Here is a 24,075-nt window from a genome sequence, read left to right as displayed (position 1 = left end):
CAATACGCACACGATTTGTTCCACGTAAAGACCGAACTGCTTCTTTTTTCTTCTTCTTCTCCCTCCGCGGTGTGATTTTGGTAGCGGTGTCTTGGTCTGGCTCAGCTGTAACCCATTTCCCCTCCAAGACAAAAGTTTGTCTGCTAAAAAAAAAGGAGAAAAAAAAAGGAAAATGATGTTCTGGTCCGCTAATGTTTTTTCACGCAGTGTTGTGGATTCCGGCGTCAGCGTAAGTGGACAGTCATCACTTGAGAAATAGCTGCGATTTTTTTTCCGCTCTTAATTTCAGTGCCAGTTTCAACAAAAACAGCGGGCTTTTGTTCTCCGCACATCATCTCTCGCCCAGGATTGCATCCGTTTGAATTAATGTCGCACTCCATAATGGACTTCCTCGGACTGTACTTTTTACAGCTGGCTCTCATCGGTAAGTTGATCAACACTTGAACAATTGATTGTGGTCGAAACCAATGCGCCGTCCTGTGACTGCCCAATGCAGCTCGCATTCGGCTTGATTTTATTTTATTATTCTGTTGTTACTAGCTTTTGTTAAGTCTTTCTTAGTGCGAATGATCTTTAAAGGTCCATATTCGCTTGCTTGTGTCAAAGTTGCATCATGAGATCATTCTTTTGTTTTTTTAACCCCTTTGCAGAATAAGCCGGTTTGTTAATGAGATACACGGATGCACGACAGGGTCAGAAAATGAGGAGAGATTGTGATTTTCTTTTAAAGACCACACAGAAAGCCCGCAAGTAACATCCTATGTGTGACTGGGGAGTGATGAAACAGCGGGACTCTGACAGGCTGCTCACATTTTCTCCACTCGAGAGATGCTCGCTTGTGTTTTTCCGCAGTCTTATTTTGTTCTTTTTTCTTTTTCCCACCCCGCGGGCAGAAGTCCCCTTTGTACATCCCATGTATTTAAACCGTTTCCCAGCACCGGCAGATGGATGTGATGATAGATTACCAAAGAAAAGATAAAGATGCCACCAAGCTGCCGCTGCTGCTGTTATCCAGCTTCGCTGCGAAAATGCCAATGCAGACAAGTGTATGTCAAGCTGTTGGCGTGCGCGCCCGCATGTGCCACTTCTCACGGTTCGGTGAGCGTGCGTGTTGGAGGAAGGGGCATGGTGGTGGGGGGTTACGCGCTTGTGCACCTGCCTTTGCAGGTGAATTGTGTTGTCAGTGCGTGAATAGGGAGGAAAAAACAACGTGGTGGTGGTTTGCGTGCGTGCATGCGTGCGTGGTGGCAGGAGAGGAGTGTGTGTGAGCGCGCACACGCTTGAAACGAGCCAGTCAAACAGGGTGTGCGTGATCACATCAAACGCTGAAATCATGAGCAATGACCACCAGCACTGCAGACGCACACGCGCACACACGCACGCACACATGTACACTCAGCTTTTTTCCATTCCTCCACACTTACTTGGGCCAGGTGGTGCAAGTCAGTTTCAGTGCCAGCTTTGTTTTGTGTTTGCCAAACACAAGAGTAGACACCCTGAGTTTTTTTTTTTTTATTGCATTCTATTGTGAAAAAAATATTATATGGAGGGAAAAAAAACTTCCTGCAGAACGAATGCTGGCTGGAAACAGGATGTACAGACGGAGGGATTTGTGTTTGTTAGATTTATAGCCTCAGTGTTGACAGCTCTCCATCCCGCAGTTCATTTCCTTTTTGCTGCAGATGTGATTTCAGCCACACTCCTGGTGCACTGACAGCAGCCTTATACGCTGGGAGTGAACTGGAAACTCGGGTCTTAGACAAGAGCTTCCACCACCATGAATCCTTAACAAACACTTTCAGCGGTGCTAATACCCCCCGCCCCCCTTGCTGTCTTCCTTCACTTTTCCCATCATATGTAAAACCTGTGTCACCACACTGCTGTCAGTCAAGATATGAGCAGGGTGGGTAACTGGAAGCAATATGTGCTCGGTGGAATAGTCACTCCTCGTCTTTTCTCTGCAGATATTCTCACCTTGTCAAAAAGATGTGTCAAAACGGCCGAGTCACTTAGCCAGGGCCTCATGATCCCGTCCATCAGCCACACAGGGAGAGACGGAGGGGGGATGAAAGGCAGGAAAAGCAGTTTATTCTTAGAAAAGGGGAGGGAAGGTGGCTGGTTTGAATCCTCAGGCGTAGACTGGCTTAACTGAACTTAAGAAAACCAGCAGACTTTATGAGGATTTTTTCTTTTTTTCAGTTTAAGAGGACACATCGGCTATGTGGGATTGCATGCAGCTTTTTTCCTGGGGCTCCCTTACATATAAAAGCATGCTTCTCTACAACTTGCTGGGCCAAACCTGAGCTTTAAAAGCTGCCTGTGGTGTCCAGGGCTGTACTAATATCCTTCCAATCTAATGAATGTTTCTCTCTTACGAAGCGTGCTGTGTGAAGTGGATGTATGCAAGATTAGTGTGCTGTGTTTTTGCATTTTGTTAACTTTGCAGGGCTAAACTCGTGGCATAAAAACGACGGGGGGAGAAACAAGCATCTATTTACTTCGGCTTTAAATTAGCATATTTACCGCTCAGTCTTGTGATGCTTCACTGATTATCTGCCCGCACAGCTCTGAACATTTTGCAATCATTACTGCAATTAGTTGACCAGGTTTATCTGCATATTATTCTTCTCTAAGTGGTGTGGAGCAAATGAGCATGCCCTGCCTTGCCATTTCTGACATGGGAGAGGGTTTGTAGTGCTTAGCATTCTGTGTGGTCTAATCTTTTATACATGGTAGTGCTTAGCTGGCAAATAATAATGATGGTAAACTCGAGTGGCTATGTTTTTGCCTAACATGTGTTTGTAGCGACTGATTCTCGCAGCGGTGGAGGAAACTATAGATAAGATGTGTCAAGGTGAGGGGGCTGGCTGGGAGGACAGTGTCACATCCTGTAATGAGAACCAGCAGATTAAGAGGAAGGGCATCCATCCACTGGCACTTTGTTTTATCAGCCTGCTTTGTCTAATGGCTGATTAAGTTTAATCTTTTTTAGTACAGTAGCTGTCATAGTGTTAGTCAGCTCCACAAAAAGAATAAGATAAGAATCTGCATACATAAAAAACTATTTCTGAAAGTAATGCAAAGCCACAAGATATTATTGATTTGCTAAATGTTGGTAATTTGTGGGAATTAATAATTTTCCTCATCACAACAGGAATATCTGCTATTAAAAAATATTGAAAGTTGCCTGAAACTCATCAATAAGAATGATGAGCAGCATGAGAATGTTTGACCTTCTACAACAAAAGCATGTTGAAAATAGTTCAGCGGGTGTAGGTTAGTCGGTGGTTGTGCTAGTAGATTACCCGTTAAAGCAGAAAGACACTGGAACTGTATCGCTAATATATGCTTTTTAATATTTATTAATTACAAGTAATGTTATTTTTGCAGTCTTGACATTGCATGTGACAGATTTTCATACTCTAACACAGGCCTAGTCAACACTGTCCATTAGGGCTGAACGATTATGGAAAATAATCTAATTGCGATTTTTTGCCCCAATATTGCGATTGCGATGCGATATGCGATTATTTTTTAAGGTCTTTGTCTTCTGTATTATTAAACAAAGACAAGCAATACATCATATAGTATGGCCAATACTATATTACATTAATTTTAAACTGTTCTTTCCTGGAAGACAGACCTCTGTTATGATGACATGAGGTGATGCATGAATTGATGACTGACATTTTTATTTAACTTCTTCAATCACAACAGTATATTTGAACATACACAATAGTTTATTTTTAGCTTACAAACATCTGAGCATAAAGTGCTGACAAGGAACCCTGGTGTAAACATTAAAATGAAAGTCAGTACAATGTGCAGATTGCAGAAATATACATAAAAAAAAATCAGTGGCTTTACCACACTCAGTTTTTCGACATCTGTGAACTACTAGACAGTCATTCAATTAAAAAATAATATTAAATAAATAAAACTAATAAATAAAAAATACACACATCTTACTGATCTCTGCAGTCAGTAACATTACACATAAAGTGCAAACATAATAGCAATTGTATAAACACACACACAAACACGCCTTTAAAATTTAAAGGCGTGAAATTGGACGGTCTAGTTCTGATTAGCGTCACCGCTGTCTCGGTGGAGTTTAATAAACTCGGCCGTCTGCTTCTTGCTATCTAAAATATAACCAGACACTGGTGTAAATTCTCGACTGTCTCATACTTCTGTTTAATAAGTTTTCTGTTTGACGTTTAGTCAGCTGTGTGAAAACCAAGGAGGAACCCACCCGGGGGATTAATAAAGTTTTATTTGATCTAATCTAATAACTTTAATCTCAGCCAAACCGATTTACTCACGAACAAACAAAACACTGAAAAAAGCCCAACAATAACATTTTTAGGTTGTCTAAGTGACTTATATATTACGTTTAACCCGAGCAGCGAAACTCCGCGGTGATCTGAAAATGATGTGCCGGGAGTTGTGCCGTTCTCGGCCGCATCAGTAATCCTCGAGCTCCCGGCTAGCTGTCGAGCTGGTGGGTAGCAGACGCCTCTGAAAACGTCGAAGCACTTTTGCAAATATGGGATATCTTGATAAACCGAGCAGATATTTGATGTTTACACAACTACTTTCTCGCCTGAAAATATGTTAAAAGTTTATTTTGTGACCCAGAAAGATTAGTATGAGTAATTTTAAAACTTAGTAGCGGCCGCCATTGCTGGAAACTGGAGTTTGGCTGGGCCGCGCTATGAATTCTGGGATATGGTAGTAATTTGGACAGCCTTATAATCGCAGTATAATCGCAGCCTTTGCGGTTAGAAAATTGCACTTGATCATGTCGCGATATTATCGCAAATGCGATATATCGTTCAGCCCTACTGTCCATATAAAGTGCAGAAACATAAATGAAACATCAACTTAAGCTTTGTATGCCGTGACAGTTTTATTTAGTTTTAACAGCAAGGACTTGGCCATTGTCCAATGTGGATATCACTTTGGTTTGTCCCCTTCTCCCTCCCTCTACCTGCTGAAACAGCACCCTCTCTGGGGACCTGCTGATTGCTGTGCATATGTAACAGTGTTTGTCAAACAGTGTCCTTATAATTCATCAGTCTAATTAAAAAGCAAATCAGTGTCCCAATAATAATCGTCAAGTGTTGATGGTAAACAACAGAGCAAAGTATAGATCTCACTGCCTTGTCCCTGATTAAGTTTACTCATTTATCTCATTCCAGCACATTAGTAACTGGTGGTCCTGATTTTTGATAGATGAGATCAGGCAGTAGACTCTGTGTGGACTTTGACATAGTGAGGAGGAGGAAGAGGGCCTGGAGAGGTGGAGGTATGCTCTGGAGAGAAGAGGGAAGAAAGTGAGGAGAAGCAAGACAGAATATATATGTGTTAATGGGAGGGAGACAGGTGGAAAGGTGAAAATGCAAGAAGGAGATATAGTGAAGGTGAAGCCATCCAAAGCAATGGATGGTGCTCAAGAGTGGTGAAGAAGAGAGTGCAGGCAGGGTGGAGCGAGTGTAGACAAGTGTCAGGGGTGATTTGTCTCACAAGGATAGCGGCGAGAGTAAAAGAGAAGCTTGACAAGGTGGTAGTGAGACCTGCTGACATGTATGGTTTGGAGACACTAACGCTGACAAAAAAAAGGAGCTTTTCATTAGAAATGACCAGAATGAAGAAGATTAGAAATGAGTACATCAGCTTAGGATGAGCAGTTTGGAGACAAAGGTGGAGAAACAAGTCTGAGATGGTTTGGTCATGATCCACTGTGGTGACCCCCAAAACGGATCATCTGAAAGAAGAAAAAAATGGTCATGATTTTTTGATCTTGCGGCCACACACTACTAATTTCGTTGTGGCAATCTTGTGATCACTCAGTAACATTTGATTTCCAGACATAGGTGGCCTGGGGACTCTAACAGAATGTTCAGAGTTTGATTCTGAAATTGTAGCATGGAATTAGATCTGTCATAATCACACAGTCTCACAATAAACACAGCAACCGATAATATTTAACTGTGTTTACGCCATCAGCCATTCTGTACTGTAGCTAATCACGGTTGTTGATCGTGTCAGTGCAGCCTTTCAAATCACTCATTTTGATTTTATATTTTAAGTGTTCTAGATCAAAGTTTCCCGAAAGTAATTACAGCGCTGAGGCTACTGAAAGTAAGCCTGCTGATTTCCATTTCTTGCTAGGTAATTATTTACTGATTAACTTTCCAGTCCAGTTGAACAGATTTTTTAAAGTAGTGCTTCCTTACCTCAGATTAGTATTCACGCCATGGGGACGTAAGGAGGAGCACTGCAAGATACAATACGTTTTTCAGAATCAGAATCAGAATCAGAATACTTTATTGATCCCTGGGGGAAATTATTTTTTGTTACAGTGCTCCATTTTAAACCAACATTAAGACAAGACAGACAATACGCTAACTAAGAATAGTACAATATATACATATATATACATACATACATACATAAGTCACTTATAAATAAATAGTTGGAAAGAAACATGTGTAGCTGTAGCAGCAAACAGTGTGTTAAGTGGATGCGTTGTACAGGGAGATGGCCACAGGCAGGAATGATTTCCTGTGTCGTTCAGTGGTGCTTTTCGGTAATCTCAGTCTCTCACTGAACGAGCTGTCATGCTGTTATGCTGTCTTGCCTTTTTTATAATTGATTTATTTTTTGCTAACCGCAATCAGTCTAAAAAATGTTGCCTTAAAAAGACTTTGAAGTTACAGGCACATATAAGAACTCGCAGTTATGAAAAGTTACCCTTTTAGATTAAATAATAGAGCTGGAAATGAGCACAACAGGTCCGGCGTCGCTACATGTGAGAGTACGTTTTGTGTAAAGAAACAGGTTCCTCTGCTTTTTCTGATCTGTGTGATTACTGAATGTAAGGGGGAGGTGGAGACTTTAAGTATCAAAGCTGTCAAAGGTAGTAATTCACCTTGAACCTCTTATGTATGTTGGCCTTTTATTAGGAGATCTGAATAGAAGTAAACAACTTGAGAGTTGTCATTATAGTATTCCCACTGTCAGTTATATCATTATATCGAGGGCTACACCGGTCTCTGGACATCACACCCTACATTCAGTGACTGCCTTTGTTTCAGTATTAAATAAATTCTATAAAAGGAAAGCTGAAAAGAAGCCATGCTGTAGGAGGACAGAATTCTAGCCCAGATTATTAAGACCCTACAGCTGCTGTTCAAGCCTTTGCCTGATTGGTCTCCCAGAAGCAATGAAAGGGAACAACATGTGTGCTCAAAAAAGTAAATCAGCCACATACTTAGTACTGTGCCCGTGCCGACTGAAGTTGCACACAAAATTGGAAAAACTGTTATTGTTGTGTTTGTGCCTCTCTGATGAATGCATGCCCGTTATTCTTTCTACTTTTAGTGGTGGTTTGGTCTCCACAGTACCTTCCCTCATCCCAGGCAAGCAGGGATACATGGGTGCATTAACATTTATTAGACCAAATGCTTGTCAAACATGCTAGTTGCGAAACGTGAGCCCTGCAGCCAAACGGTCTTTTATGGCACAGCGTTGGTGGCTGTTTGCGTTGCTCTCCACCTTTCCAGACAAATTATGGGAATTGAACCTACTAGGAGGCAAAAATGCTCCAATAACCATTTTGTGGCCCACTGATACTGTTTTTTCTTTTCTTTTTCTTTTGCAGAGTCTGATTTTTTTATTCTAAAAACTGTGCCTGACAGCACATATAAACAAAAAATCAACTTACCTTCAATGCAACAATTTTATTTTCTTGGTTTCCTTGAAATTTCTCGCAAACTGCAGTAAGTTACTGGATCTTCACTCACTTAAACAACTGAAAATAAAGTGCTCCTTCACTTGAAAGAGGTATAAAGAACTAAATGAAAATGAGTTACTGTACAGCCATCTTTACCTGACATGTCTGACCTTAACAAACAAAAGCAAGTGCAACAGATTTTTCTTTAACTGTTCTGACCTGTGATCCTTACTGCTCATACCGAGGCTCATACTGGCACTGCTGACTTGCGGCTGGTTCTTAGCTCCAGATGGTGCTAGCTTTGGCACACTTTGTCTTTGTTAGTTTCTTTAAATTTTCCACATTCGGCTAGGTGAGGGTGATTTTTTGCATACATGAAATGGACCATCTCAACATATGGGAAGCTGACTGGATGGTCTGGGCCGAGGATACTGAACATCATCCTGGTCCCTGGCTGGTCGATCGTTGCAGCTCTAATTGGAGGCTCTGGGGCTGTGCTTGCCCGCTGTCCATCGATGCTTAGATTGAATGCTGTGTGGCTGAAAATGTAGCATGAATAGGAAAGTAAGAAGTGTGAAAAACAACAAAAAGCAATTCAACAATCAATCTCAAATTTCAGATCTGCTAAAAAGATGTTTTATGTATATGGTCTTTTACATGATGGGGCTAAGCTAAGACCAGCACAGACTGTTGGTTATTCCACATGTAGATGGGGCCTGCAAAGCTCTGTGCAGCACCTCTGCACAGCAGCCAGTTTCTTAAACAGTTAACGTAAAGTTTTGTTTAAATGAAAAAACAACAAAAAAGTAAAGAGATGAAATACATTTGAAAAGTTTGTGGGAAAAAGCTGCAGTGCGTCGACATTTTATTTTTTTATCTCCGTTACTAAAAACCCACGTTGCCGTTTAATTCACAGTTATGTAATGTTGTTAATTATCACACCTGTAATGAAGAGTAAATATAAAGAGTTTAGCTGTGGGAAACATAATCACAGCTTTTAGAAAGTTTCACAGGACAAATATTCAAGTGTAGAGGGACAGTGGAAGAGATTCCACAGAAGATAAGCTGAACATTTCACTCCACGCAAATAGCTTCCTAATTATCAACCCACGCACAGTCTTGGCCAAATTAACCCACGCTCAGTCTCACACGCAGACACACTGAACGTCCTCCAGTGTATACAAACCAAACTCCTACTGTTGCTGTCAGCAGTTTTTCAAACTAATCACTTTGCTTTGGGTGGGAATGAATAATTTGCTCCCTTCATGTTTAGTAACCTTGCATTGTAACTGCTAATATCGCAGTCATTTCCCCTCGTGCATTTATTCGGACAAATCTGAAGCCCGCCCCTGAAACATGTATAATTCATACCCACCCTCCTCTCTCTCCAGGTCTCTGTAGCTGGCGCGGCGTTGCATAGTTTCCTGATTTCCCTTACTTGTAGATACTTCGCTGTGCCTTCAAGTTCCACTGACAGAGAGAAGCAAGAGAATATTGTCGGAGAAATTACAGAAGCAAACACAGCAGAGAGAGGAGGATGTGAATGTGAATAAGCCATGTGACAGCCAGAGAAGGGATTTATTTTTCTGTGAGGATGGAGCTGTCGTTGGGCATCTAACATAGAGGAGATACGTAGTCTCTGTAGAGAGTCTCACCCTAACTGACTTTCTCTTTGGATTCCCGGCACATCGGCTCAGTTCTAAGCCTCAAATTTACTCAGCTGGCCCTTCAAAATCTATTTATACACTTGCGATTGTTTTTCATGCAGAGCACCTGTTGCTCCGCATCCCTAAAGTGGAGATTTAGAGATGGCTTTCCCAAATCTGCACGCTCAATCTTCCCATTTGCAGATACGATTTTTGACGCTCACTCTGTCTTGTGTGATTTATTGGTTTCATTTGTCTAGTTGCTGTGATAATGCTTTGGAGTCACATGGGGGGAAGTGCTTTAGGGACTCTCATTATGACTCAGTGATAGTGACACACTTGGATACTTGGTAGGTGTGTTTCATCGATGGTTGACGGTTATCGCCAGTTGTCTTGATGATTTTCTCACTGCTCTCTGCTATCTCTGACAGAAAAGGTATGATTTTAAGAGTATGTGGATGCAGTTAGAGGCAGTTGGAGGTACTGGAGATAAACATTCCCTGAAATAGAATGAATCAAACTCTTGGTAGAGACCAAAATGACTTCTAGTATTAAAACCCTGTCATTTCCATTTGCTTTTGTCGAGGGATGATTATACCACATAGAAAATTACCCTGCCCTTGTGAGCTAAAAGGATATGGCATTTACTTCCACTGTATTCTGTAAGTTTGTAATGAAAAGGCTGCAGGATGGTCCAAGCAGATTGTAAGAAAGCCTAAAAGGCTGCAATTAATCAGAAGGAAAAGGGTTTTTTTCCCTTAGTTTGAGGGGGTGGCGTTGAGTTAGCAAGGTAGAGAGAATGAGAGGTGGTAATGAAACAAGCTAGCAAGACTCCAAGGCCCTTCATCAAATGCTCACAGTACTTAAAGCCTGTAAGTGTGTCTGTCAGTGCTTATTTAAGTATAAGGAACTTTAAGTGTCTTATTGCAGCTGGTGCAAACCATTATTCGATCCCATACAATAAAGGCTCTTATCACTCCACAATTTTATTGAGAGAGGTGACAGCCGTTTCAAACATTCTCACATATTCTCATTTCACACAGACAGGGCCAGCAAGAATATATCTGATTATCATGAGGCCTCAGCTTCCATTCCCATGATCCCACACATTAATCACACATGCTGTGCCAGTGCCTGTCTGAGAGACTGAGCATACATATTTATTTTTGTCACTTTTCCAGTGTGAACACAGCACAGACTATAAACACTAAAGAGAATATGGTTGTCGCATGGAAAAGGAGCAGGCTACCTTTCTTCTACCTGACAAAAATGGAAATTGGACAATTTAACATGTTTTTTTTTTCTTTGTTTGTTTTTTTGGTCAGTGGGAAAACTGCTTTCAAGGTGGTGCACTGATCCAACCTGATCCAAAAGTTATCTGCCAACACTGAGTACTGATCCAATAGACTTTCATCCCAACTATGAGGAAGAAACTGGGACTCAAACACCAAACTAAAAAAAAAGATTTTAAAAAACTAAAAGTGTTTTAAGTTTTAGAGCTGATATCTCCAAACTGCTGTCGTTTCGCTGTGACACATCTTCCTCCATGCTACTGAACCGAACTGAACTAAATGAATCGTCCCTACATCGAGCTGTTGTGCAACCAATATCCAGTCCAGCGTCTTAAGCCAGGATCTGACTAATAGAGATGTTAAGAGATGGGAATCACCACAATATGATAATATCGCAATACTTCACTCACGATATGATATTATTGTGATTTTAAACATTTTGTGATATGATGAACATTGCCATAACACATGTTGTGATTTATTGCCTTTTTAAAATGTTTTTCAAACTTTTTTCAGTATCTGTTTAAGACAAACTTATCTCATTTCAGTTATATTTTTATTTATTTAACTGCAAAATTAGATTGTCAAGCATCTGCTGTCACCAAAACTGTTTTCTATAAAACAGTCTGCTATCAGTCTGCAGCTGAATGAGGTCAAGTTGACAATTACACGCAATCTGTTTCTGATAATACAGCAATTACCTGTGAAAACTGTAACTTTGTTAGTGAAAATCACATATCTATTGTTGTCTACATAGACTGAAATTCACATTTAACAGAAATTTATTTATTTATTACATTTTTTGTCAGTACCCTTTCTGCTCTATAGCAATATAAGCAGAAAACAACAAGCTGTGCTTAAAGACTAATGGAAACATTTTGCCCCTGTTTGCATTTTTTAATTTAGTGGCGAGTATTTGCAAATTGTAGGCTGTTTACCTTACAATATAAAGCACCTTGAGATAACTATTGTTGTGATTTGGTGCCATATATAAATACAGTTGAACTGAATCAATACCTTTGTCAGTCTCTCTTAGACTGACAAAGGTATTGATGGTATGTCAAATGTCACTTCACATCAAACTGCAACTGTTTACAGAAATGTTGGCACCTATTATGCGACCTGTGCAATTGCCTTGTGATCAGAAGTGACACCTTCAACCTCTGGAGATGCAGTTGGTCGCAAAATGTATTAAAAAATACTTCTTCTCTTTTTTTTGTATATGTAAGAAGGTTGCTGGCCTATTTTTACTAATGTGACTGAGTCATCAGTGTGCTCTGAATTAGTAGATAGGTTTGTCAAGCTAAGTGTGTCCAGTGTTATTTAGTTGAGCCAATTTGGTGGGGGTTTGTTCAGGTAACATTGTCTCAGGATGGTGCAGTATGAGATGAGGCGTTTTGTTCATAATATTCCAGAATATTTGAATTTAGCTAACAAAATATCACTATTTGCTAATGTTTGTCCCTGTCTTGAAATAATAAAAAAAAAAAAAGAAAAACTGTGCTATAATTCTGTTTTTTCACTCCTACCAAATATATTAGAAACTTGAAGCCATTTTCTTTTTTCTCATATAGCAGAAATTGTTCACGTCTGACAGCCTGTGTAATGTGAAAGAAGGTGCACATGTACGTTTCATGTGGTTTCAATAACTTTAATACCATAGATTGTCACAGTTGTATGGTATATAGCCATAAGTTTTCTTAACATATACCAGAAACTGCTTGAACCCAAATGTCTTAAATCTTTTTATTCTGTCTGTCGACTGTGTGTCCGCTGAACCACTCAGCCAGCTTTCCCGTAGAGGACATGAGTGCATGATAAGAGTGAACCTCTTTATTATAGACATCAGCTTTACAGCATCACCTGTCAATTAGTGTAGCAATTCAATGACATGTTATTTTAAAAAAATTGAACAGCATAAAATGTCTGTCAAGTGCAGTTAGACCAGAAGTCAGTAGATTTCTCTGTGGTGCTGAAACACAACGCTTGTTAGAACCTGACAGAAAGTTTGTAAGTGGTTAAAAGTTTGGGGAAATGATCAAAAGGCTGAATCCTCTGCTGCCAGGTTTCTGGTAGGTAGGTATGTTTGTTTGGTGTCAAACTCAACTAATCAAAGATGTTTTAAAAAAAACCTCTTTCACCCAGCAGCAGCAAATTTGAACTTTGCTGAAACTTGACCTGAAATTTGATCTTAAACGTAATCATCAATCCACGACTAAGCAAGAAAAAGAAATACATGCGAGACACAAACAAGTATCCAAAGAAAATCAATCTTTATTAATCTTTTCCTACTACAGCTCACATTTAACTCAGGCTGTGTTAAAGAAGTAGCTCTTCCACTTGTCATCTTATGTTTCCCTGTGAACCCCCGGCAAATGAGAGCAGGCTGCTTCATCCAGAGCAGCAGGCGAATCGTGATGATATCCTGCACCGGGATCTGAGGAGCTAATTGGTTTCTAATCAGGGCTTCAGTTTCTGTGGTGGCGTTCTGCTCAGTCTGTCGAGATAGAAATAGAGGAAAAGTGTGAAATCGAGATTCAGGAATCAGGTTCAGTGCCAGGCTGTCAACTGACTAGACCATGGAGAGGTGGAAGAGGATGGGGATGTGTAGCAATGGGCCAAATCGCTGCAGGCTATCTAACAAGGCAGTCTCAGATGTGTGCCAAATAGCATTTATGAGGGCTAATGAAAGAGCTTGCAACTCAACACTCTTACAAGGTTTCCACTCTGTTGTCTGTAGCAGGCCACCCAGCTGATTTACACTCATCACATGTGCACATGGAAAAAAAAGAGTGATGGGGGGAAATTAAATCAGAAAAATGTTCAATATTTGTTAAAGAGGGAAAAAACTCAAAATAGGACAATCTGTATTTTTCTGCAATCTTTTTCTACAGCTTGCAAAAACACTGCAATATGCAGGGATGACCCTGTGAATAGTCAAGAAAATCATATTAGGGATATGGAACAATTTAAGTATACTAGTAAGTGAAGAAGGAGTTGGTATTTCAGGCGAAGCATAGTTTCATGTAGAATTTATTTCTATAGGTTCGTCATCTCTCTAAATTAGCACTGTAGTTTGACCTGAAGTTGGGGTGTTTGAGTGATTAGTACAAATGAGTGCAATAAATACTAAAATAGTATTTGATAAAGTTTGCGTGCATTAGATAATGAGGAGAAGCTACAGTATTTGCAGCACAAAAGGTTTTTCAAGCTGACCTGTAAACATTCACTTAGAAAATGTACAATTCTGTTGCCTACACATTTGTGGATGTGACTGTTGCAGGAAATGAACCGTGTCTCATTTTTAATCCTTTCTTTTAGAGACTTGAACGTAAACTACTTGCATGTGTGTGTAATGAATGTAAACCTGATAGTGCTGTCTGAAACTAGACATGGCAGGTTGTGCATAGACAGATTTAACAACAGCGTTTACAAGTTTATAAGCAGGGGTGCACATAAGTGGTCCGTAGGTGCGCATGCGCTGTCAAAATAAAAGATGCGCACCAGATAAGAAGTTGCAATGCGCGTTTGCGTACATAAGATTTTCTGGAGGAGGACAGACATTTGTTTTGAACTCTTAGAAATTTCAAAGAAGAAAGCTCCTTTAAGCAATTACTTTGGTGTTCCTCCACCTCCAAAGAAATGTCAGAAGGAGCCCAAACCGCAAAAGAAGAGCGTATTCTCGGAAAAGTGGTTGCAGGAGGTGAGCTGGCATTTGTTTGAAGCCAGCTCACAACGGGCATAATCCTGTATGCAATTTTTTAAGTGATTCATATACTTGGATGCGTATTTAGCTGCATCATCTGTAATGACACAAATAAACCTAATGGTCAATAACGGCAATTAACGTCACTGGAAATAAGTCATTGCACATTTGTCATTTTTGGTACTTAATTGGCACTTTGGAGATGGTGGAGTTTGCTTAGATTACATTGTGTCAGCAAGCAAATAAGTGACTTAGAAAGGAGCAAATTAGATCAGGGTTAGGGTTTTGACAATAGTCATAAAGGTACTTTGCTTAGAGTCTGCAAGCAAAGTTAGTGCTGCTAGCATTACAGTGTTGATTTTGAACCATGGAAGGTCTGTATTTCCAGTAAGGATGCATATATCTACCATTAGTGTGCTTCTGCAGCTGTTTATCATGCTTGAGTATATATCTGAATGATGGCTGACAAAGGATTGCCTGAGCATGCTGATAAAAACCTATCCTTTTTTATATAATATAAACTGGAGAGTCAAAATGAATATCAGATTCCTTGAAATAATATTTATTTTAATTTGATTCAGTGTAATTTCTTTAGCTAGTTGTTTTAACACATATTTCAACAGCTCGATTTGGTCTTGCTTTCCCTTATATCGTCCTTGTGCCTAACTGTGTGCCTAATTCCTGCTTAATGTGCTTTTTAGCACACATGTATCTAAACTATATTCCATATTGGTGTTAAAATGCTAAAACGTTTAGCTAGCTGGTTGCCCATTGGCTGGTTATGGTGGTCTGGCATCAGTAAGGCTAATGGGCTTTTCATTAACCACAATCAGTTGCTCTCTGTCCCTTGGACACTCTCTCCTTTGCAGGGTAAATGTAAATCTGCATGACTGGGATTGGAAAGCATAAAGGTAAAGGTCATCTAAGTGGAGATATTTGGTAATGAATTGTGTTTGTAAATACAATAAAATAATCTCTCCTATCAAGAGAAACAAATACTGGTAACGCCTGTAAAACTCTGTTGGTTCTTCAACATAAGTGACCCCTTTCACAGGGCACAAATAGCTTCACAAACTTTGATAGCTGGGTGGTAAGATGGCAAGGCTAGCAATAAATAATGGAGTTAGGCAGAATGCATAAACAGGGCCACAACGTGTCAGCAATAAAGGAGTTGTGTTTATGGCAGTTTTATCACGTTAAACTGTTCTTTTTAAAATATTAATACGTTTATGTCCTGCAGGCCTTGAGATGGATTCCATGTGAAAATCATATGCAGCTTTTTGCCAGGCTCCATATAAGCTGAGAATAAGACGGGGCAACCCCGTCCTATCTCCGCTCAGTGGATCATCTCCCTTTAACTAAGCTGATAAATCCTGCCTTCAAGGTCTTTTTGTCCTAGCACATCTAAATACTTTTTTTTTTTAGATTTATTTTAGAAGGGATTTTAGAGTATCTTGATTGACACTCTGCACACAATATAATAAGGAATTAGTAGCTTTCCTTCTTTTTCATGTGGTACATGTACCCATTTCACCAGCGGGATCGGAAACTTGATTTGCAGTGTCTCATAAACGGTCAAGGGAGTGGACATATTACATATCATGGGGATTGTGTCTTTCTTGAATTTGACTTTGTGATTAGCCATTCTGCTGCATTCTAGATGGTGCATAGGGATTAGATGAAACCCTGATCTTTTTGCCTTTTTGCCTTGAATATATTATATGTTGAAGATTAGTTGAACCAATATAACTAAGGTATGGAAGCTTAGTAGCACAAGAATGAATGTAAATAGGATTCTGTGGCGATGAAAGGTACAAAGTGGTCTAATTAAATCCCTCTCGATGTGAATTCAATTTCCCCAGCCCTCACGGCATCCTGTCAGTGACAAGAGAGCTGCTTCTCTTTGTCTTCCTCTGAGCAAATTGCAATTAGGTGGTGGGTGTATGTTGGCTTGCCAGTCAATCACAGTCAAAGCCCATGTTTTAAAGATGATGACAGTGGCAATATATACAGACTCTAATGCTTTTGGAGTCTCTTGTTTAGAACAATAGACAGTTAACAGAGATATTGATTTCTTTTTATATGCTTGTTGAGTAGGAGACTCGGTTCATTTAGAGACTGGCTATTTGCTGCTCTCCCTCATCGCTCTTAGGGTTCCTCCGAAATATCACTCACACAGCTGTTTTGTAGTGTCGCAGTTTCTTCAGGCAATTAACACTAGCGCCTACCGCTAAAGTGATTTTCACGACTTTCGAAACTGAAAATATTTTTTCCATGTTATCGTTATGGATGTCGGTGGTTTTACAGTCTGCCAACAAGGAGCTTTTGTTTTTAATTAATGTAATCTGACAAACTGTAAAAGCAATGAAAGCACCTAATAATGTGGGGGAGAGCAGTCAACACCTACACTCGACTTAATCTGACTGAGCCTTTGGAGCAGGAGTACGTGAAAGAAAGGGAGACCATAGTTCCACGCCACTGCTGCCTCAAACCACAGACACACACTTACAGATACACACACAGATTTTCTTCAAATCAAATTACTGATGCCCGTTACGATGGCCAGCGACGGCTCGGCCTCAACCATCATCTGCGTTTGCCTTCAGAGAGCCTCATTTATTTTGAGTAGACTTTTTTTTATGACACGCTCCCTCATGTGGAACACTGAATATAAAATATAAGACCCGTCTGCCTGGTGACTTTGGGCCATGACGAGATCAAACAACAGAGCGAAGGGAAAAGGATTGGAGAGACGGAGAGGTGAAAGGAGAAAAAAAAGAGTGAGGGAAAATATTGGAAATCTTTTCCAGATGACTGCTGGCTCGCCTTTGTCCCCTTGGTCACTACATGTCTTATCTTTAGTTCCTTTTAACTCAGCCCATCGGCCTTTCCGTGTGATCATGGATCCTTGCCCTGCATGGCTTTAGGCCTCGCTTCTGAGCTGCGTGAGGATCACTGAAGCTACTGAAGTGTGACCCAACCTTAGTGCCATTGATCTTAGGTCACTCGCCGTCACGCCAGTGACATTTCACAGATTCCAATTGCTTGATAATCTGCTGCATCATTCATCCCTCAGATGAGTCAGGTATGAGATTTCTCCCCAGTGCTCAAGTAGCTACATGAAACCCAGCTTTTGGAGGATTCTTAACTCTTTGAACACCATCAAAGTACTGCTACTTTTTTTTAGCCTTTTTCTGCTTTACCTAATAGTGCTGCTATCGTGAAGATGAAGGATTATGAGGAGATAGCCTCTGAGGTCAAAACCACTTGACTTACTCAGCTACTGCTTGATGATATCTAAGTAAGGTAATAGACACAGCCTTCCGAAAAGTGAAGCTTGGCCAGCAGCATAGCAGGTTGGTTATCATCAGCTCCTACAAGGCGGCAGATAAAGTAAAAGCCCCTCCTCCCCCGTCAGCTGCCATGACCTCACGTCTGATCAGCAACCCGAACAAACCCGAGGTTACGTGTTCACAGAACAGAACAAGATGCTGTCCAATCTTGATAACCACTAGATTGGATGAAAGCCATTGAGTCACAGAAGAATACTCTTCTGTGGACCCCAGCTATCACAGGGTTCACGAGGTTTTAGTTCCCATCAATATCGCTTAAGGACTTACATAGTGTACCAGTACTCCAGTGTTCTGGGAGCCAGGTAGTACTACGCTCCCTAGCTGAGGGTGCTATAAGCCCAAAATGCATGAAAAGACCAAGAGGCTGGCCTAAGACGCGGAGCCAAGATTCTGCCAGGGCCAGAGCCATGATAGATGATGAGGTGTTACGAAGGTTTTATTGAGGCTGTAGCGCAGCTTGTCGTGACAACCAGTATGAATGAGATCCTTGGCATCTCTGGGCACTGTCACCCCTCCGGTCCCATTTTTATTATTACTTATTCACGTACAGCAATAATGTTGGTGTAATTTCTGCTGCTATCAATTTGCAACCTTGGCTCGTAAACAGTGAATTATGCAACAAAAAAAAGAGGGGATGTCAGCTAATCACCACTACTATGCTGAGGATATTTACAGCCTGCCTTTGCTCCCTGGAACTGTTTTACACCAGTGAAGGGAAGAAAACATATGGAAATATGTGAACACACATCTTGACTGTAGCAGTTCTCTGCTGGTCCTCTTGATTAGTTAAATGATAAATCCACCCTCCCCGCTACTCACAGTATGATGGTATTTGCATACAGTGATTAGAGTTTTTTTTATAATCACTGGTGTATTAACCATGCGGTCTTTTTCTAATTTAGCAGGGATTGCTTACAAGAATGTGTATATTGTATGGTAGACAATATGCCATTATGCCAAGGTGTGTTTGTCAATAACACGAATGCTTAATGGAGTGTCTGTTCGCTAACCCCGTCCCAGCCTTCCACTGATGTATTATGTCAAGACAAACTTGTGAGCATGTTTGCCTTTTTACTGTTCAGCTTCTTGTCCTTTAGCTAGTTTTATTAATATAAAGCATACAGTGTGGTTTTGGAGTTTGAGTTTAATGCTTGTTGGGAAATACTGGCTAACTTTACACTGATGGAGTTAAGGCAGATATTAAAATAGCTCTAAGGACTGAAAGAAGTTTTATAAAGGTCTCTTTAATTTTCCTCACTTATCTGAAGTGTGCTCCAAAAAGGAATGGCTGTAGTTCAAAAGGCACAGTAGGGCTTCCATTAATCAAATGAGTTGCTTTTTCAGGTGGAATGCAGGTGTAAATTAGTACGGCTAATGCTGTACTACATAAAAGCTGTTCATCGGCATGGAGGTTATTCAAACATATCGCGATATGTATCGTGTATCGTGATCAGAAATCAGAGGCAGTAACGCATAACTAATGTATTTAGTGAAGTAATGGATTACTATTGCAAAAAAGCAATTAGATTACTGCTACTTTCCCATAAGCACGCTGCATTACTGCGTTACTAAACCGTCGGGATTTAGTAACGCGAGTGTCTCATGACAATGACGCAAGCACATGGACGCCCGTAGCAGCAACAGACGTGTGTATATCAAGATTATATCAAGATTAAAACTCATAAAACAATTTTTAAAAAGAGACTTTCCATTTGATTCAATTTTATATCTGTATTATGCATAAAAAATAAAATTGGGCTGAAAGGTCTATTGCTTTATTACGTATTCAGGTTGTGTATCATGTTATTAAGAAAGTAAGTAACAAAGCAACTAATTACGTTCGAAAATAAGTAATATATATATATATATGCTCCCTACTGAGCCTGGTGGGAGTCCTTACCTTACATACATATTATGCACCTTGAAGCAACTGCTGTTGGGATTTGGCGCTATATAAATAATGTTGAATTGAATTGAATTGAATTGCCTATGCTACGTTTGTGTTTATAATTCACTAATGCCGTGTCACTACTATATTGGACTACATTACTGCTGCTGCTGTTGGCACCTTGTGATAGTAGATTCAATATTTGAATCATGTCGTCTGTCATCAATGAAAATAGCTTTTTGGAGAAGAGAGATGGAACATGCCCCTTACTTGGTTTGCACTAATAAATGCTGCTGCCTGTGAGCCACAATCACCGATAAAACATTATTCGGAATTTTATTTTCCTTTTCATCGCATGTATCATTATTGCATACTTTTTTGGAATTGCCTTGATATAATTTTGAGGCTATATCGCCCACCCCTGTTGAAGTCCCCTCTTTATAATTTCAGTTCAGGGCATTGTGGTTAGTGTTCTGCTCACATTAACAACCCAGTTTGTTGCATGAAATGGTTTAGTGATTAAATAGTCCACATAAACTAAAAATTATGGTTTTCTGCTGGCCTGGAATCAAAGCAAGGCAGAGCCTTCCACTAGGGGAAACTAGTTTTTTAGGGAAAAGCTAATTTTGACAGGCAGCAGAAAACAGCTGCTTGACACTGTGTGTTTCAGACAGCAAATGGAAATGCTTTCATGGACTCAGTATCAGTTAAATGTTCTGCCAGTCAATGAAAGCATCCCCAGATATATTTAGATAGAATGATTTAGGCCTACTTTATTCACACATTGTTATGGTTCCTGCTTCCATCTATATTTGTGCTGCCGCAGAGACATAAGGAAGACATGCACGACTGTCCTCCTTGATCATGTCCGACATTTATGGTCAATCCTATGATCTGGCGCCATGTTCCTATGCACTCCTCGCTTTCTTTAACAGGACAGCTGAAATTTCCCTCTTTGCATATTAAATCCTCTGACCAGAGAAATGTCGCAATAATCCCCAACCGTGTTATTAGGGGCCATTGAGATCTGCTAGCATGTTCAGCTACGCTTGACTGGATGATTCCCATTTATACCTAACTTTCTTATCCTCCCTGCTGTCTGGGAAGACAAGAGCTGCCAGGTTCATCTGTTTGCCTGTCTCCTGACTTGTTAGAAGCCTCTGTCAGCCTTGTTACTGAGCCTACTGATCCATGGCCATAAACCTGTGCAAAGGTGGAGAGGTATTAGCGAACCAGGGCTTTACACAGCTGTTGGATGGGGTGGCTTTAAGCCCAGCATCTCTCTCAATTCATTACTGACACTGTTAGCAAAAGCTGAACTAGTGTCAACCTAAAATAGATAAACAAATGCGTATTTCCTCATGTCTGATTCTTCCTTTTGAGTTTTAAAACCTGTTTTGTGCGCTCTCTTGTATTGACAATGTTGGATTGTATCAGAATCATTTTGTGTAATGACCCCACAGTAATGGCCTATGCGTGCATTGCTCAATAAAAGCAATGAACTGGTACTGTTTCTCAGCCCTATAATCTCCAGCTGTCCTCTAGTACTGCTTTATTGCATCCACGTCTGCTGGCTTTAATATCCTGGTTTGTTAAATCAGTACATTTCACTGCTGGCTATGCTGATTTGTTTCCAGCGGTTGTTGTAATTACCCCTGGTGGAATCAGTTTTGTCGGTGATGTTTACCAGACAAAAACACTGGAAAAACAATTTACCCGAGGAGATGAAGATGTATTTGACCTCATGGGAAATCTTTACTAGATCAACACCATTAATTACTGACAAAAGATTCCCGTTCGATATGTGTGTAAAGCCAATACGTGTTAAGGACGGTGTGCGCATGTGACTTATTTATATTTAATGAAGCCTGAAAAGTGAAAAAAAAAAACATGTTTATTTTTCAAAGGTGTGTTTTTTAATATTTATTCACGATCTTTGCTTTACTTCCTTTATTTTTTTTTCTCGCTTTGATAAACCCATCTGGACATTTCTTTGTAACAGCTCGTGTGTGATTAATTTCACTCTCCTCACTGCACACTTCATCAAATAGATGTTACCTGTAGCTGGTACAGTTTTATCTCTGTCTTTGCTCAGTGACTTTCATTAACAGCAGGTAATGTTTGCGAACAAAGACGCAGCTTCCAGTGTTTATTCCCTCATCTCCCGATGCTCTTGCGAATGGAAAGCACACCCATTGTGGCCACCTGCTCTGAAAATAGCTGGTGTAAAACCTCAAGCCATAAGTCAGCTGGCACAGTGGCAGAAACTGAATTGTTTCAAAATGCAAAGTATGTTGAACGGTGCGGGGAAAAGGCAAGAAAGTGTGAAGATGCATGAAACACTACATTTTGGCTTTTTGGCTCAGAGTCCCATGAGAAATATCCCCCACTGGCCATCATTCTTCATGCACTAAGAGATATGCACAGAGACAAAAATAGAGGAGATGGGACACTGAAATAGTGAATTCAGCACCAAATGAAAGAGCTGAGAGAAGGTTTAAAAGGTGACGCAGAGGGTGAAAAGGACAAAAAGAAACAGCAAGATGAAGAAAGAGAAAGTTGAGAGAAAGTGGACAAGATTAATTAACTTATTTCCAACAACAGATCCCATTAAAGTTGCTGTCAGCACTCACTGACTTCTTCTCACTGAGGCCGAATACTTTATGAGCTGTGATTTTAGGTTCTGCCACGTGAACCTAAAAACCGGGCATTGTCTGCATGCTGTTTGCCGTTTTCTTTTATGGCTTTCCTGAGATTGCTCCAGCAGCGGTCAGGTATCTGTTGCTACACTATTACAGAGCGCAGCAGATAGCAAAATGGCAGGTAGATCTGTAAACAGAACATCTGAGTGATTCAGTATAGCAGGCAGGTGTATAATACCAAAGAGCGATGGAGTCAGAGAGAAGGAGGTGGCGTGCGGGGTGAGAGGCCAGCTGCTGGGAGACAGCAATGAAAGATTGATCAAGGAGGCAGATGCCTTTTCAAGGTGAGATCTCAGTTCTGAGGGAGGGTGGGACCTCATCCTCACCTTCTCACCTCCTCAGTCCAGATTTTTCTCTTTTCTTTTCAGTACTCTGGGAGAAAGAAGATCTCAGAGAAGAGAATAAACCTGAGCTGGAGCAGCAGGAAGTCTCAGATTAGGAGAGTGGGCTGTTGTTTTTTTACCTGGTGGACTCTAGTAACACTCTAATACTGTACCTTCCCATAGTAGTTTTTTAATCATTTTCTCTTTAAAACTTGTTTTATTAGTTTTAATCGTTTAATTTCATGCACATTGCATCAAGCAAAAATGAAATTATATGCAAAAGTGTTTGACATGAAGAAATTTGTTTAACATTTAAATGTATTTTCTGCATACAGTGGGGCAAAAAAGTATTTAGTCAGCCACCGATTGTGCAAGTTCCCCCACTTAAAATGATGACAGAGGTCAGTAATTTGCACCAGAGGTACACTTCAACTGTGAGAGACAGAATGTGAAAAAAAAATCCATGAATCCACATGGTAGGATTTGTAAAGAATTTATTCGTAAATTAGGGTGGAAAATAAGTATTTGGTCACCTCAAACAAGGAAAATCTCTGGCTCTCACAGACCTGTAACGTCTTCTGTAAGAAGCTTTTCTGTCCCTCACTCGTTACCTGTATGAATGGCACCTGTTTGAACTCATCATCTGTATAAAAGACACCTGTCCACAGCCTCAAACAGTCAGACTCCAAACTCCGCCATGGCCAAGACCAAAGAGCTTTCAAAAGACACCAGGAAAAGTATTGTAGACCTGCACCAGACTGGGAAGAGTGAATCTACAATAGGCAAGGAGCTTGGTGTGAAAAAATCAACTGTGGGAGCAATCATCAGAAAATGGAAGACATACAAGACCACTGATAATCTCCCTCGATCTGGGGCTCCACGCAAGATCTCATCCCGTGGGGTCAAAATGATCATGAGAACGGTGAGCAAAGATCCCAGAACCACACGGGGGGACCTGGTGAATGACCTGCAGAGAGCTGGGACCAAAGTAACAAAGGTCACCATCAGTAACACACTACAACGGCAGGGAATCAAATCCCGCAGTGCCAGACGTGTTCCGCTGCTGAAGCCAGTGCATGTCCAGGCCCGTCTGAAGTTTGCCAGAGAGCACATGGATGATACAGCAGAGGATTGGGAGAATGTCATGTGGTCAGATGAAACCAAAGTAGAACTTTTTGGTATAAACTCAACTCGTCGTGTTTGGAGGAAGAAGAATACTGAGTTGCATCCCAAGAACACCATACCTACTGTGAAGCATGGGGGTGGAAACATCATGCTATGGGGCTGTTTTTCTGCCAAGGGGACAGGACGACTGATCCGTGTTAAGGACAGAATGAATGGGGCCATGTATCGTGAGATTTTGAGCCAAAACCTCCTTCCATCAGTGAGAACTTTGAAGATGAAACGAGGCTGGGTCTTCCAAC

General features: G+C 40.6%; 1 protein-coding gene across 1 annotated transcript in view; it reads left to right on the top strand.

Annotated features, from left to right (window-relative positions):
* Window positions 1-366: 366 nt before the first annotated feature.
* Window positions 367-24,075, top strand: part of gfra4a (GDNF family receptor alpha 4a) — a 166,884-nt gene continuing 143,175 nt past the window's right edge. The window contains exon 1 of the mRNA XM_085342986.1: window positions 367-424. Coding sequence (XP_085199112.1) covers window positions 367-424 — 58 coding nt within the window. The remainder of the gene's footprint in view (window positions 425-24,075) is intronic.

The sequence above is a fragment of the Diplotaxodon limnothrissa genome, linkage group LG19, assembly GCF_057381915.1.
Source record: "Diplotaxodon limnothrissa isolate DT_005_m linkage group LG19, D_limnothrissa_male_GT1.1, whole genome shotgun sequence".
NCBI classification, from domain to species: Eukaryota; Metazoa; Chordata; class Actinopteri; order Cichliformes; family Cichlidae; genus Diplotaxodon; species Diplotaxodon limnothrissa.
This window is presented reverse-complemented; position numbering and strand designations above follow the sequence as displayed.